Source organism: Lampetra planeri, chromosome 10, assembly GCF_965212315.1.
Source record: "Lampetra planeri chromosome 10, kcLamPlan1.2.h2, whole genome shotgun sequence".
Taxonomy (NCBI): domain Eukaryota; kingdom Metazoa; phylum Chordata; class Hyperoartia; order Petromyzontiformes; family Petromyzontidae; genus Lampetra; species Lampetra planeri.
In genome coordinates, this window is record NC_136116.1 from 9,191,318 (window position 1) to 9,204,983 (window position 13,666).

The window sequence follows — 13,666 nt, forward strand, 5'->3', positions numbered from 1 at the left end:
CTGTCGTAATGAATAGGGCAGAACAAAATAGGAAGGACGGGACAAAAAGTTCAAATGAGAGTGTAAAAACTGATAGAAACAATACTTTGACTAAAGGTATTCTTGGATCAGATCGTGCACGTAAACAGATCATGACATCAATTAATCAAATCGCCAGACGAAGGGGGATCGATATATGATTCCTGTAACAGTGAATGCATGCGTTAACATGTTAACTAGGGAGTTCAGCAAATTGGAAACCGAAATTCCAACTTCCATGTAAAACAAATGAAACCAACTCGCATTCTTTGCCAAAGATAAATGATCAACTACAGTTGTGTGCACATTCGTGATTATTACAATATTAGGTGAACGATGTAAATCAAAAAGGCATATGGTAGGTCACGAATAGGGTTGAATTACAAATTATGATCTATATAAAACATATAAGAGCTAAACAAGCAAATCGGCAACCTGACTGGTGTCTTGGATATGCAAATTTCATGAGCGAGCTAGGAACATTCTGTCCTGTGTTTACAAATTCAAGGTACAAAATAACATCTATATCGGAATATAACCAAATAAAAAACATATTTTGGTAATTTTTGATCGTGCATTAGGTGTTTTGTTATGATCACATCAGCATACTTTGTTGTGAATGTATGTTTTCTGGCATATATAAGGGTGTCACTTTCGTGAAAAACACAAATCGTGAAAAATCGATACACAGTTTTCAACCTTTCATGTGCAAATTTGTTGCTATTAATTTAAATTTCTCAAATCCAGAATGCATCTGAATTCTTCAAAATATCTATTTACGTTGTCCATATAGACCCAGGACCAAAACGTTATTCACCACTAATGTTATCCGTGTAGGGAAATGAAGATCAGTTCGCCAAGTTTATCGAACACTAACTACTGCAACATTGCTCCATTCCACAAGAACAGTCGACTTTCACAAGGTGAAAGCCCATGAAGACAACAAGACTCTCTTGCAAGAGTGACGTGATTCAACAAATGACAGCAAAATAGTGGAGTTCAGACCTAAATGTACAAAAGTGAAGAGGTCAACACGAGACATGGAGTCGCACAACATGATTAAACACAGATTGTCAAATGAATAAAATTGTGTAATTGAAAGTGTATAAATTTCGATTTAAAGCTTTCGTGACTGCAGGCATTCATATTCTTGGTTCTTTCGGTAAAGTCACATAGAAGGGAAATAATAAAATAATAAAAATAAAACAATAAAATTCTCATGACGTTTCGTGGTTTTCACACCTGATGATGATTGCTTGTGTTGCAATCGAAACGTTGTGAGAATTTAATTGTTTAATTTGTATTATTTTATTATTTCCCTTCTACGTGACTTTACCGAAAGAACCAAGCATAAGAAAGTGTATAGTTTTTATTAATCACTGCAACATCTACTTAATACTGAGTCATCTCTGATAAACGTCTGGGCAATTCTCAATTAAAGTATATTCATCACAACATCATGGATAACTGCTCATGTGATTCCGGATGGGAATTTGCGTTCCTTTCTAAATCTAGACCACGCATAAATATTGTGTGATCATAAATAAGCCATTCCTCTGATGGGGATTGTGTGTGAGCATAGAGCACATGACAAGTCACATGCTTGCATCTTGTTTGCCAAGATCAACATTCATACAGCAAGATGTTGCGTGAGTATATAAGAGCAGAGGCACAGAGGCTTTGCGCATAATCTCAGCTGGACCAACACAGCACATGACCTATGCGTGTCGTATACGACATGCACATTGAGTGAAATGAAAATGCACCGGTGCGGGTCTTGGCTCGTGTGCTGGCTGGCGATTGTAATGAGCGTGGTGTCAAGGGAGGCATTTGCTAAGCTAAGTACGAGTTGCTTGCACATATGCAGTTTACCACACCCATTGATTTCAGTTTTGTTGTTTTAATTTTGTTTAAAGTTTATGATCGCACTTTAAAGTAAACTTCTGGGCGCCGTGACGCACAGCTGTGATCCAACGCTTGGTGGCAAGGGTCGGTGGGTCACATAAAGATTTGTGAAACTGCTAGGGCCATTAGGCTGTGTGATAGCCAGCATATTGAAACAGAGACAGTGGACTCATGAACCCATCTGTGTGCACCTTTAATACCAGATCATATGCATGGTATTTATTTTATCGCTTCAGTTTTCTCCCATATATAAAACACTTAACGAGTAATTGCTAAACATTCCAATGTAGGATGTTTAACATGTATATTTTTATTCTGAGTTTTCGTAGATATAGCGTGCCTGTGATGGGTCCAAAAATCCAATAATAAGATCGCAGTTCTGTTACGCGACTCAGACCTCTCCACAAAAGCAGCCGTTGTTTAATTGTGCTAAGTGGCTTCATGAACTAGATTTGTAATGTTCTTGCCGATAATTAGCATTATCGATGTTGCAAAGTAGCTTGCATCGCCCAGCCTGTAAGAACACCCTGTGTTAAATATTCTGAGAATACAGACACCTTCAATCGTTTGTCATTGTCATTGCTAATTGATCAATATTTGCTCTTGAATAATGACATTATATGTCTAATTTTCTCTAATTAGACATTTATTGCATTGAAAAAAATGTGTAATAGACATTAAACATAGTCATTTAGACGCCAACCAATCATGACAGCAAGAAAGTGGTTTTTTTTACTATTGACCACATATAACATATTAGATGCTATAAAATACCACTGCATATCAAATTCGATTACGCCTAGCTTTGTTTAAAAAAAACATACTTGATTTCATGTAAACTGATGCAGAAATGACAAAAGGAGTCAGGCAAAGAGATATGCTCTCGCCCATCCAGTAACAGTGACTATAAAATCTAATTTTGACCGTGGAAAAAGGAGGACTGAATTTGGCAGTGGATAGATAATTTAATTGCTGATTTTGATGATGTGGCAGGACATCGCAAAGACATCTGTGCCAGGATAGGTGTACTTTCAGGATCCATGGAGTAAGTGGCGAAAGTACGCTGGCAGCTCGCAGCAGAAATACAGACAGACCTATGCACACACAGAGCTTGAAAGCTGTGAACGTATGCTGTGCCTTGCAGCTTACCGTGATGCGATGGGTGGATTATCATTCCCATCCTCCTACTCCCCCGGTGCCAACTGGATGCCCGACTCCAACGGATGGTCTGACAAGCACTACCCCGTCACCCAGATGGGTGGCTCAATCCCTGAATGCTGGCCCGGTACTCATTGCACGTACACACGCGGTAACAAACAACGATGACAGTGGTGCACACGCACAAAAACAAGTTGGCAAACATATTCAATAAGGGAGCCTATGTTCTTTAAGATACATACACGGTGTACATTATCATGCATTAACATATAGATTCATAATGTGATTCCATTCACCTTTGATTAGCACGATTGGCTCCGTTTGGTGCGAAAGAAGTTCAACATACGTACATTCAACCGATACATTTCAGTACATACATGTTTTTTAACACAGATCAATGAAATGTATCACGCCCGTAAAATGTACAAAGCTATTAGGCAATGTTAATGATGAGTGGGTGTCTGTGTTGTGTGCATACGGCTGTGTGTAGTCTGTGTATGTGATTCGGACAGATCTGAGAGTAAAATGAGATGCCTTGACGGCATGACAAAGATGCGGACGAAAATATTTCACAGCGAGTTTTAACATCTCTCCATTGCCGTCCATACGGCCAAATCGTCAAGGCGACATTCGGGGCAATTTATAATAAAAGGACGTGAATGTGGCCTCAACATAACCCCGAAATAAATGGGACACCCAATTGAACCTCACACTGAGCTCACGCACCGTCTCTCCCACATTTCACAGGCGGCTCCCTGAAGCTGACAATGACCAACGATGGGCCCGCTCTGCAGGGCTCCAGTCTCACCGTGAAGACCAAAACCATCTTCCCCCGGGCCATGTGGATCGCTGACGACGGGCAAGTGCGCTGGGCGCGCGACCTCTCCTCCCGAGGTAGGCGGTCACGGAGGGGGCCCGCTCTTTGCGATTCGCCACTGTCAATACGACTTCGGTGCGTGACTGTTCATTGATCGTGCCTCGTCTTGAGAAGTGCGCATGTTGAACTTCTTTTAGCACCGTACACAGCGAGAAGGACAACAAACTAAACACAAAAAGCAGTTCGAAAGAAATTCGTGTTCAATCTCGATGACTTAAACCGGAATCGCTCCAATTGCTTCTTAATATCAGAAGGAAGAGCGTTCCAGACAGCAGCAGAAGCGCATCTGAAAGCGTGCGATGCGGTAACCGTCTTTGTGACGTTAAGAGGTGGACAATCAGGGTAGCCGCCCGGTGTGCAAGGAGAGGGTGCTGAAGATTTCCAGACGAGGGAAGCGAGAGACCCAGAGAGAAGTAGAAAAGCAGAGACAAAGAGCAATACAGACACTTTGAGACAGTACCACGCCCCCCTTCCAAATTGTGACCACAAGAATGGTTTCCCCAGGACATGTTCTGTTGAGACATGGCCTGCTCAGTAATTATTTTAATTGGGCATGCATCCAATGATTTTGCATGTAAGGTTTTTTTTCACGTGGGAATAATTAACGCTGAATATTGATGTCGGTAGAACGGAGATGCCACCAAGAATTGCTCTTACCTTGTAAATACAGTGCTGTATGTGCCGTGGTTGTGTGTCCCTTGGCTTCGTGTAATTATTTGTTAAATTAGAGAGAGAGACTTTCAAGTGACTTTCATGAGCGCCACCTCCCTACCCCGCGCGACACGTGCGCAGGGCGTATGCGAGTCATCGCTCGGCGGCGCGTGGCCTTCGCCCTGGGCGACTCCCCGGACTGCAAGCAGAACAATAACAACAACAACAACTGGGGCCCGTGGCCTCCAGACCGGAACGGCAACAACTCGTACCCCATCTATCCCGACGGAATGCTCATGCCCCAGCCCCGCGAACACTACAAGCAGCGCGAGTTTGTCTACGTCTGGCACACGCAAGGTGCGCGCACACGCGCGCGCACTGGATGGCAACACCAACACTTTTTGTCCACTCTTGTATCAGATCGAACCTCATGCTGTCTGCCTCCTCTTGGTGTCCTGGGACCTGTTTGTGGAGGGCCCTGGGACCAGAGGCGTATTAAAAACTTCCCAAGGGTTGGCATTGGCGGGGGTAGTCCTGAAATTTCAAGATAAAAAAAATGACTCAATGTTAATAAACAACAACAATGAACGCATTTACAATTGTAAGTATCACTAAAATACACATTTTTTTTCGGTATCTCAAGGGTATAGAGGGTGGGAGTACATTTGCCCTCACTTCCTCGCCTCACCGACTCCCCGAGGAATCTCCACTGGCTGGGACTCGTGTGGTGAAGCCACCACCATCACCACCACCACCCCTTCGAGGGGGCCCTGGCTGTCCGGACTGTGCCGGGTATCCCTGGGGCCCGTTATCTCTCCCCCACGTTTTCCATCCTCTAAGCTGCTCGCCTCCCCCAATCCCCCTTGTGCCCCATGTTTTGTAAAGCCTCTTCAGATGCGATTGCATTTAGATGCCGTATGCATTCATTTGTTATCGTTTTTCCAGTTTTGTGCCTTTTATTGGAGCAAATAATTCTCCCATCAGAAATGTATTCAAATAAAGTTCATCGCTACGCTCCTGCTTTCCAAGCGTCTTGAAGTGCATTCACATTTGGACCTAATATACCGGTAAATGTGTTGTATTTAATTTAATTGCACTGACGGTTCCTAAAGCTTAAGTAGATGGCTCTTACCAATATCATCTGCCAACTAAGCAGCTGTTATTCAACATGCCTGGTTCTGATGATGAGATCCAAAAGGTTATAACCGGTTCCGAGTTTTCCTATTTAAACAAATGCTGCTGGAAGATGTTTTTTTCCCCCGACCAGAATGTCTGTAGTCTGATGGGATTGGAAAAAAGCACGTTATCGTTTCGTGGAGGCGTGGGATTTTCTCTGGGTTTTTTGTACCATTGAATTGATTCAAACAGTGTTGCGTCTCCAGTGGTGTAGCTCTGGTGTGTGCAGACAGTTCAATTGCATCAGGGCTCGTGGGCTGAAATGGCTCAGACACTGGGCTACGAAGAACGGCGAAGGCTCCATGCCAACCACGCCCACTCTGTCGATTGTGCCTGAGCGCAGGCAACTACTACCAGACAATGGGGGGCACGGACGCGAGCGTGGAGCTCAAGACGGCCACCATGGACGTGGGGACGTTCCAAATACGAGTGTTGGTGTACCACGAGGGCTCGCAGGCTGGCAGGTTCTGTCCGCTGGCCAACGTCTCCAGCACCTACACAATCACCGGTAACCCCGGAGCGTGCATCTGCCCAGGCCATTATTATTACTCCAGGCCGACTTTCATCATTGCCATCAGTCGGGATCTTTCCACTGCTGAGCACACAATTTGCTGGGATTTAATACTGTGGTACAAGTAGCATATACCGCTGTCCACTGGGGAAACAAATGTGAATGGTTTAAGTTGTGAATCTTTGATGTGATAATTTATAGATGAGACTGCAAGGTGGTCATGAGCTAAATCGGTTTGGACCATTGCATCTTGCCCTCTTGCATTCGTGGTGAATTTTCTATTGGTACTTCCGTTTCCTCCCACATACAATCAAACTTTTATTCATGGAATTGGCATCTCAAATCTCCCAATGTAGCAGGACCCTCATAAAATATAGCTTTAGTTCTCACTGAGCATTAGTGTAGGTTTATCTTTATTTTGTAACGTACGTTTTTTTTTGTGCTGATGCCCTGCGCTTGCAGACGAGGTGCAGCTGAGCATCAACGTGTCTCAATCTGGAGACCGCAATCCCAAGGACAACATGTTCCTGGTGGGCAAAGAGGTCAAGCTCAAGGCCACGCCGTACGACCCCACCGGGTATCTGCGCAGCAGCAATGTCACTTACACGTGGGACTTTGGGGACGGCACGGTGAAATCGGTGCCTGGCGAGAATGGCAGCGACAAGGAGCACGCGAACCCAACAGGCCACACGTACGCCACGGCCGGCACCTTCCGCGTCTCCGTGGAGGTGCAGGCCGTCATCCCGACGCCCTGCGAGCTTCTCAACGCCACCGTCCTGCCTGACTCCGCGCCAAAGAAATTCTACTCGGCTGAGATTCGTGAGGAAATTGAACTATTTTAATCATGATTATTGATGAGATTGTGTGCAAAAAAAATCATTATAATTGTTGCTATTATGCTTATCCAGGAAAGCCCCACTGAGTCTCAGGATTTTGCCGTCAGGGGAATGTTGCTATGTGTAATCCCATTTGAGTAACTTTGCAGGTCAATTTTCAGCAATGGGATGTTCGGCCAAAACCAGTTAATGAGTTTTTGTAGCTATTAAAGGAAACCGAATAGCCCGGAGGAAACAAACGCAGAGCAGGGGGAGAGCCGACAAACTCTGCACATTATGGGACCCTAGTCGGGAATTTAACCCAAGTCCCTTTTTGCAGTGAGGCACGAGTGTGAACATTGTGCCACTCTGCCACGCTATAATGACAATAGAAAACCGATTTTATTCCAGAGCAAGATATTAGTGGTGCAGGCTCAACTCCGATTGCAATTTTTGTATCAAATAAAACTATACCCCAAAAATAGATGAAAACTAATTGGAGATTTAAAGTAATTCAGGCCATGCAGGTCTCTATTACAATATAATGTATATCAGTCCACTTTTTTTCTATATAAAGAAGGGAATAATAGGGCCATGCGTCAGGAGGGATCCGTGTCTTTCAACTTGGAAGCTAATTTGCTCGCCGACGAGTTTATTCCCAGCCGCTCGTCTTCCACAGAGGCCGTGGAAGAGCTCGGAGAGACCGCGTTCCGCGACCGCCAGGTCAGTTGGCTCGTGCCAACGGGCGTGGCCACCACGGCCTCGCCATCCCTCTGCCAAGTGGTGAAGCGTGGCAGGGCCACCACCAGTGTCATGGTCGTGGGTGAGTCACGCGACGAGACCCACCTCACCCGCACGCGGCACGGCACGACGGCTTCCTTCTGAGCTCGTACAAGCACGACACGAACACGAACGTTTTGGAGCTATAACCATTATCATCGGCAAACGGTGGCAGACTTGTGCCAGAAGTTTGCGAAGCCAGTAGCCTCCATAAAGAGGCTTTATAGGAATAGAGATAGATCATCATTATCATCAGCGATTTTGAGCTCTCACCCCAATGGTAGAACCCTGGCTCAACCGCCTTCCATCTCATACCATCGTGCTCCCCGACCCTTCAGCTCATAACTCCACACCACGGTTCTTGAGCCATGACTGGGCAAGCATAGTCGGCGTGGTTTCATGTTTTAGGGGCCGTCCATAAATGACGTCACTCACCTATGGGGGGGGGGGGGGTCAGACATTTGTGACGATGAGTGACGAGGGGGGGGGGGGGTTAAGAAATGTGACGTCACATCAAAATGCGCAACTTTAAATAAATATAGACAACACGTTCTACTTAATTAAATATACTTTTTTTTATACATGTTTTCTCCTACAAAATCAATACGCACTACAATGACAATAGTTTAAAGCGATTTGAAGCATGTTTTTTTTTGGGGGGGGGAGAGCTTTGTGACGTCATATTTGAGGGGGGGGTCTGACTTTTTGTGACGCCGTGTGATTAGGGGGGGGGGGGGGGTCAAAAATCGTCCAAAATCGCGTGACGTCATTTATGGACGGCCCCTTAGATCACACCACCGCCCGGTGCAGTTTGACATCGTGACCAGGGTGGGCTTGAAATTTGATATTTTTTTACTCAGCTTCGTTCCTTTTAATGGTTGCTTTCTTGTTCCATTTTTACAATTCACGGAGCTAATTTGAACACTTTGTTCCCGAGGTTTCCCGTCCTTGTTGAGCTGTCACCTCGTTATAATGTCCATGTGTGCATGTGTGTGTATTTATTCAATAATTCATTTTATTAGATTTGTATGGGCATGCAAACACAGAGGCCAGTTGGGGAACACGTCCCACTACTTAGGTACAAATGTTATATTTATTATTTTATTAATTTGCACCTATCTACGTGACTCTACCGAAAGACCCAAAAAATATGAATCCCTGCAGTCACGAAAGCTTTAAGTCAAGAAAGCCATATGTTGCGCGATTCAATTTAAAACTCTTCATGGGCCTCTCCCTTTGGTTTATCAACATGAGCCCATCCTCACCCCCGTGACTAGTTGCTCACGTGATTCAGAATATTTATTTTGTCACTGTTAGGCGACATTTTTGAACTCTATATAAAGTGTGTCCCATACACATTAGCATTTTTATTTGATAATAGCGTTATTGTAATTTCATTTTGTGTTGATTTGATTACAACAGATGTGATTATAGTTAATTTGTGCATAGCCGGCTGAGTGGCAATGTTGTTAGGAAGCACAGCTTGCAATTATTAGGTTGCAAATTGAAATCCTGGCAGAGGTACAACGTTGTCCTTCGTCCCCCCAGGGTCAACAGTGAGTGTCCGATAGACATACTCGGTTCTATTATGAGAATGCAGAATTTCCACCATTTGTTCGTGGCTGTAAACGGGTTATGCACATTACACCACTCTCGTTTAGGCAAAAACACCACAAAGTTTCAAAATAACACCGATAATACCCTTTATCCAGGAAAGCCTCATTGAGTCTCAAGACTAATTGTTTTTTTTTGGGAGTTTCTTGCTTGCCATATATCGTCGGCAATGCAAGTTCAGTAAGTTATATTCTTGTGTGTCTCTCCCTGCTCAGAGGGCATCAAGAAATTACAGGTGGTGCAGACGGTCAAGTCAACGAACTCCTCCAGTGGCCTGGACATATTAATCACCTGTGAAGGCAGGTCGGTCACTCAGTCCTTATGATGTTTGTGTATACGTATGTACTCGGGAGTGGAAGCAGAATTCGCCTGCTTTAGCTTGGCTCCACATGGCTCAGTGATTACGGGGATTGTACAGTTGTAAGTGTTTGACACATGGCTTAATGCAATTTAGAACTTTACGGTGACCCTGCCCTATGATTGAAACCAGCAAGCCTCTGCTAATTGGTGCCATGTTGGATTGTTTTTAAAGACTTATAAGCGTATGCGTTACTTGACTATGTGCCCACCTTCATCTTCATAGCTTTTCTGGAACATTATAATCGACGTCAGTCGTTGACTCAGTCATGATTGTTCATTACATGGAGGGTGATGGTGTTTTGTAGAGTACATCACACAGTGTTCTGTACCACGAGTAGAATATATGACACGTGCTTCTGGGCTAATGGTATGGGAGGCAATAGAAGAATGCCGACCTTACCTATGTAAGCATTCCAACATGTTTTTGATCACATGGTCAGTGCGTCACTGACCCTTCGATGATTGAGGAGCGGACAGCAAAAAATTAAAGCAATGCACGCATGACGAATACTTATTTATATCTTCACAAACGCGGATTGTCCCAGCCTCGCGGATAATCAAGAGTACAGGATGTGATTATGCAAGGCACAGACTGCCACCTCTTCACCCATTTTCCTCCTTTTTAAATCCTTTATATTAAGTTCGCTTGCTTGCTTAGGACCGTGCAAATCTTTCGGTCGTTTTTTAACCCACTTCCCGTGATCCAATCGAGCTGACATTTTCCACACAGACTCGTTGTGAGTGACAATTAATGTTCGTGAAAAAATTGTTCCAAAATTTTGCACTTTTCAGGACAAAAATATTATATTTAATTACCAATTGCTTAATGGTGCAATGCAATCATCTGACCCATAGGTGACAGCCATCTCAAGCCAGAGGACGAGATGACTCTAGCCGCCACGCATATGAAGGATTTATAGTGAAAAACTTAGATTTTACGGGTTATACTTATTCTCCTCCCTCCTTCATCCCATCGGCGTGGCCGCCCCCAATCCGGCACAGCATTCCCACCGAGGTGTGCACCGTGATCGCGGATGAGCTGTGCCTGGAGATCCACAGCAGCTCGTGCGTCCTCTTCCATCTGCCCTACACCTCGTGCGCGCTCACTCTGCACCAGGAGTTCAACACGTCCGGCGTCTACTGCGTCAACATCACGGCCTACGACGACGTGGGCGTTTCGGCCACCAGTACCAAGCTGCTCGTCGCTGTTCAGCCAGGTGTGCGTGTGTGCGTGCGTCTTGTTGATGTGGGGGAGCGATGGCCCGTTGCGCTACGAACCCGGTGAACCGAGTTCGTTTGCCGTTCACGGCCAATTATCTTAACTGGTTCCGGACTATTATCTTCACTGGTTTTGGGCCTCCCCGAGGTCGACTCAGCCTCAAATGTGTACCCGGTGCGGTGTGTACACATCGCCACTGGGGAGACAAAGGCGGTCGGCATGGTGCTCGCAGACCCATCCTCTCGTGTACGGTGCTGGCCTTCATAGGTGTTCGTTAACAGCACTTGCCCCAACAGTCTGTTAAGTCTATACGGGGGATCTTTGTCTTAGTGTTGTTGTTTTTGATTGGGGGAAAGGTAGCAGCACAGTGTTTAGTACACTGCGCTAAGAATATGTTGACTTGAGTTAAATTTAAACCGCCATCGTCAGCAGTGAATATTTGAATTAGTCATGCCCTTCCTAGGTCGACTCAGCCTTAAATGAGTATGGTACCTAGTGCGGCGTGTAAACACTAGCACTGGGGATAAAGGTGGCTTGACGTGGTGCTCACCACATCATCCCCGCATGTGCTGTGCCTGCCTTTAGAGGTGCTCGCTAACAGCATTTTCGTGGGCTGAGTTCACACAAGCCGTTACATTATACTGCTATTGATTTTGTGAATATCTGTATCTCTCCAATAATAACTGAAAACCGCCAAAGCAATACAAATATGAACAATGCACCAAACATCACTTAAAGAAACTTAACAAATAATAAAGTACGTTGTTATTTTTTTTTTACGTGAGAGTTAGGATCTTGGATGCGTCGGAATCGTGTGTGGCGTGTGTGCGCAATGGGCAATGTGTGTGTAGCGTGTGAGAGGGGGTCAAACCCGCGTGACGTGTGAGGCTCGCTGGCCCTGCGAGTGTGGAGCAGCGCTGGTTGGTGAGAGATCGCACGTGTTCTCCGTGCAGAGCCCAACTCACGGTACAGGCAAACGCTGGGACCTGCGCTCTTGGCTGGAGGGGCGCTGCCCATGGTGCTGGTCATTTTGGCCGTGTTCGCCTACAAGTAAGGACGTGTACATTCACGACAAAAAAAAACGTGTGTGCATTCACCTCTTGTTGTGCTATTTAGGGGTATGTGCAAACCCAAAAACGAGACGGCTCTGGTAGCTACACGCCTAGGTTATCGGTACCGGGATGTCCCACATGAATGTCGAGCTTTTTACTCTTGTACTTGAGTGATATTATTGCATTGACATTTTATAGGATTTGCATTGCAACAGAAACAACAATGACCCACATCACACTCATGTTAGAGAGCCTGGGGCACACACGCTTTCGTGTGTCGCTACTGGAGAGCTGTGTTTTAATTGTGTCTTTTTTTTCACAAACAACGAAACACATTTATCAATAACATGCACCGCCCTACAAGGAAAAGTATATAATAGGTGATATTTTGGGCAATTGCCCTTATTTATAGCACGTAAATATCACTTAAATAGATTAGAAAGGCTTCTCTAAAGCGTTGACTATTATATAGCTTTACACATGGGTCAGGAATTTAACTCAGGTCACCATTAATTCCACTCACCATCAGTAACCAATTCAGATGAGATACAGGGCTTGTTTCAGTATGCACATGCTACCCTGGATGCCAATATCATACAGAGCGGCGTTTGGTGAGTGAATTGTTTTACTATGGGTCGGGTAACCCATGCTGCTTTAAGGGCAAAGCTGCAATAAATGATCAATTATGCGCATGGCACAATGATGCCCGTGTTGGATTTACACTCAAACACGGGACCGATCCTCATCGGATCTCATCTCCCAAGGGCTTAATTATTCACGGAATATTTTCCCGGTCGCTCGTCAACTGGAATGGACACGCGACTCGTCGCCGCAGCCCTAAACGAGACCTATTCTGGATGTTGTGTGACAGGTGTTTAAATATTTTCCGGGCCAATGCCATTCTGCTGCACATCCCTCTGACGTGCGTTTTCCGGTTGTACCAACTGTTGTTGGGCATGAGCAGCTCACATTCCTTTCAATTCCGAAGCAAGCTCCCAGCACGTGGAGCGAAATCTTAGGACGCCATGCCGAGCAATACGTGGTTTAACCCCAAAACGCATCGGAGAGCCAAAGCCCTGTCTTCTCCGTGCAGGCGGCGCCAACGACGCAACTCGACGATGCTGCCCTGCAAGGTCAGGGCATACATGGCTCCGAGCAGTGCTCACTTCATCACGCAGACGGGCCGCGTGGCCGGCAGGAAAGCGTTGGCTGAGAACAATCCGCTGCTGGACGCGTATCGCCTCCGCCTCGTGTGACCGCGCTTGGATCTCCTCGTCCGTGTGGGGGGGGGGCAGACCGGACGTTTCTTGTTCTTTGGTTCTTTGGGTAAAGTCACGTCGATAGAAAAAAAAAGTGAATAAAATTAACAAAAAATCATAAAAATCATAAAAGCACTAATGTAGACTGTAGCCTGATTCTTAATTGGAGTGAGTGTACTGGCAGTCTATAATGTAGACTGTAGCCTGGTTATTAAGCTGAGTGAGTGTACTGGCAATCTATAATGTAGACTGTAGCCTGGTTATTAAGTTT

At 45.2% G+C, this 13,666-nt stretch overlaps 1 protein-coding gene across 1 annotated transcript; it reads left to right on the top strand.

Moving 5' to 3' along the window:
* Positions 1–1,772: 1,772 nt before the first annotated feature.
* On the top strand, positions 1,773–13,455 carry LOC144721160 (protein QNR-71-like). Its single transcript, XM_078598553.1, has 11 exons — positions 1,773–1,860; positions 3,068–3,208; positions 3,829–3,975; positions 4,751–4,966; positions 6,129–6,293; positions 6,759–7,115; positions 7,791–7,934; positions 9,721–9,808; positions 10,868–11,082; positions 12,038–12,134; positions 13,230–13,455. The coding sequence occupies exons 1-11, from the start codon at positions 1,773–1,775 to the stop codon at positions 13,390–13,392; spliced, it is 1,821 nt and encodes a 606-aa protein (XP_078454679.1). The 3' UTR covers positions 13,393–13,455.
* Positions 13,456–13,666: the final 211 nt, after the last annotated feature.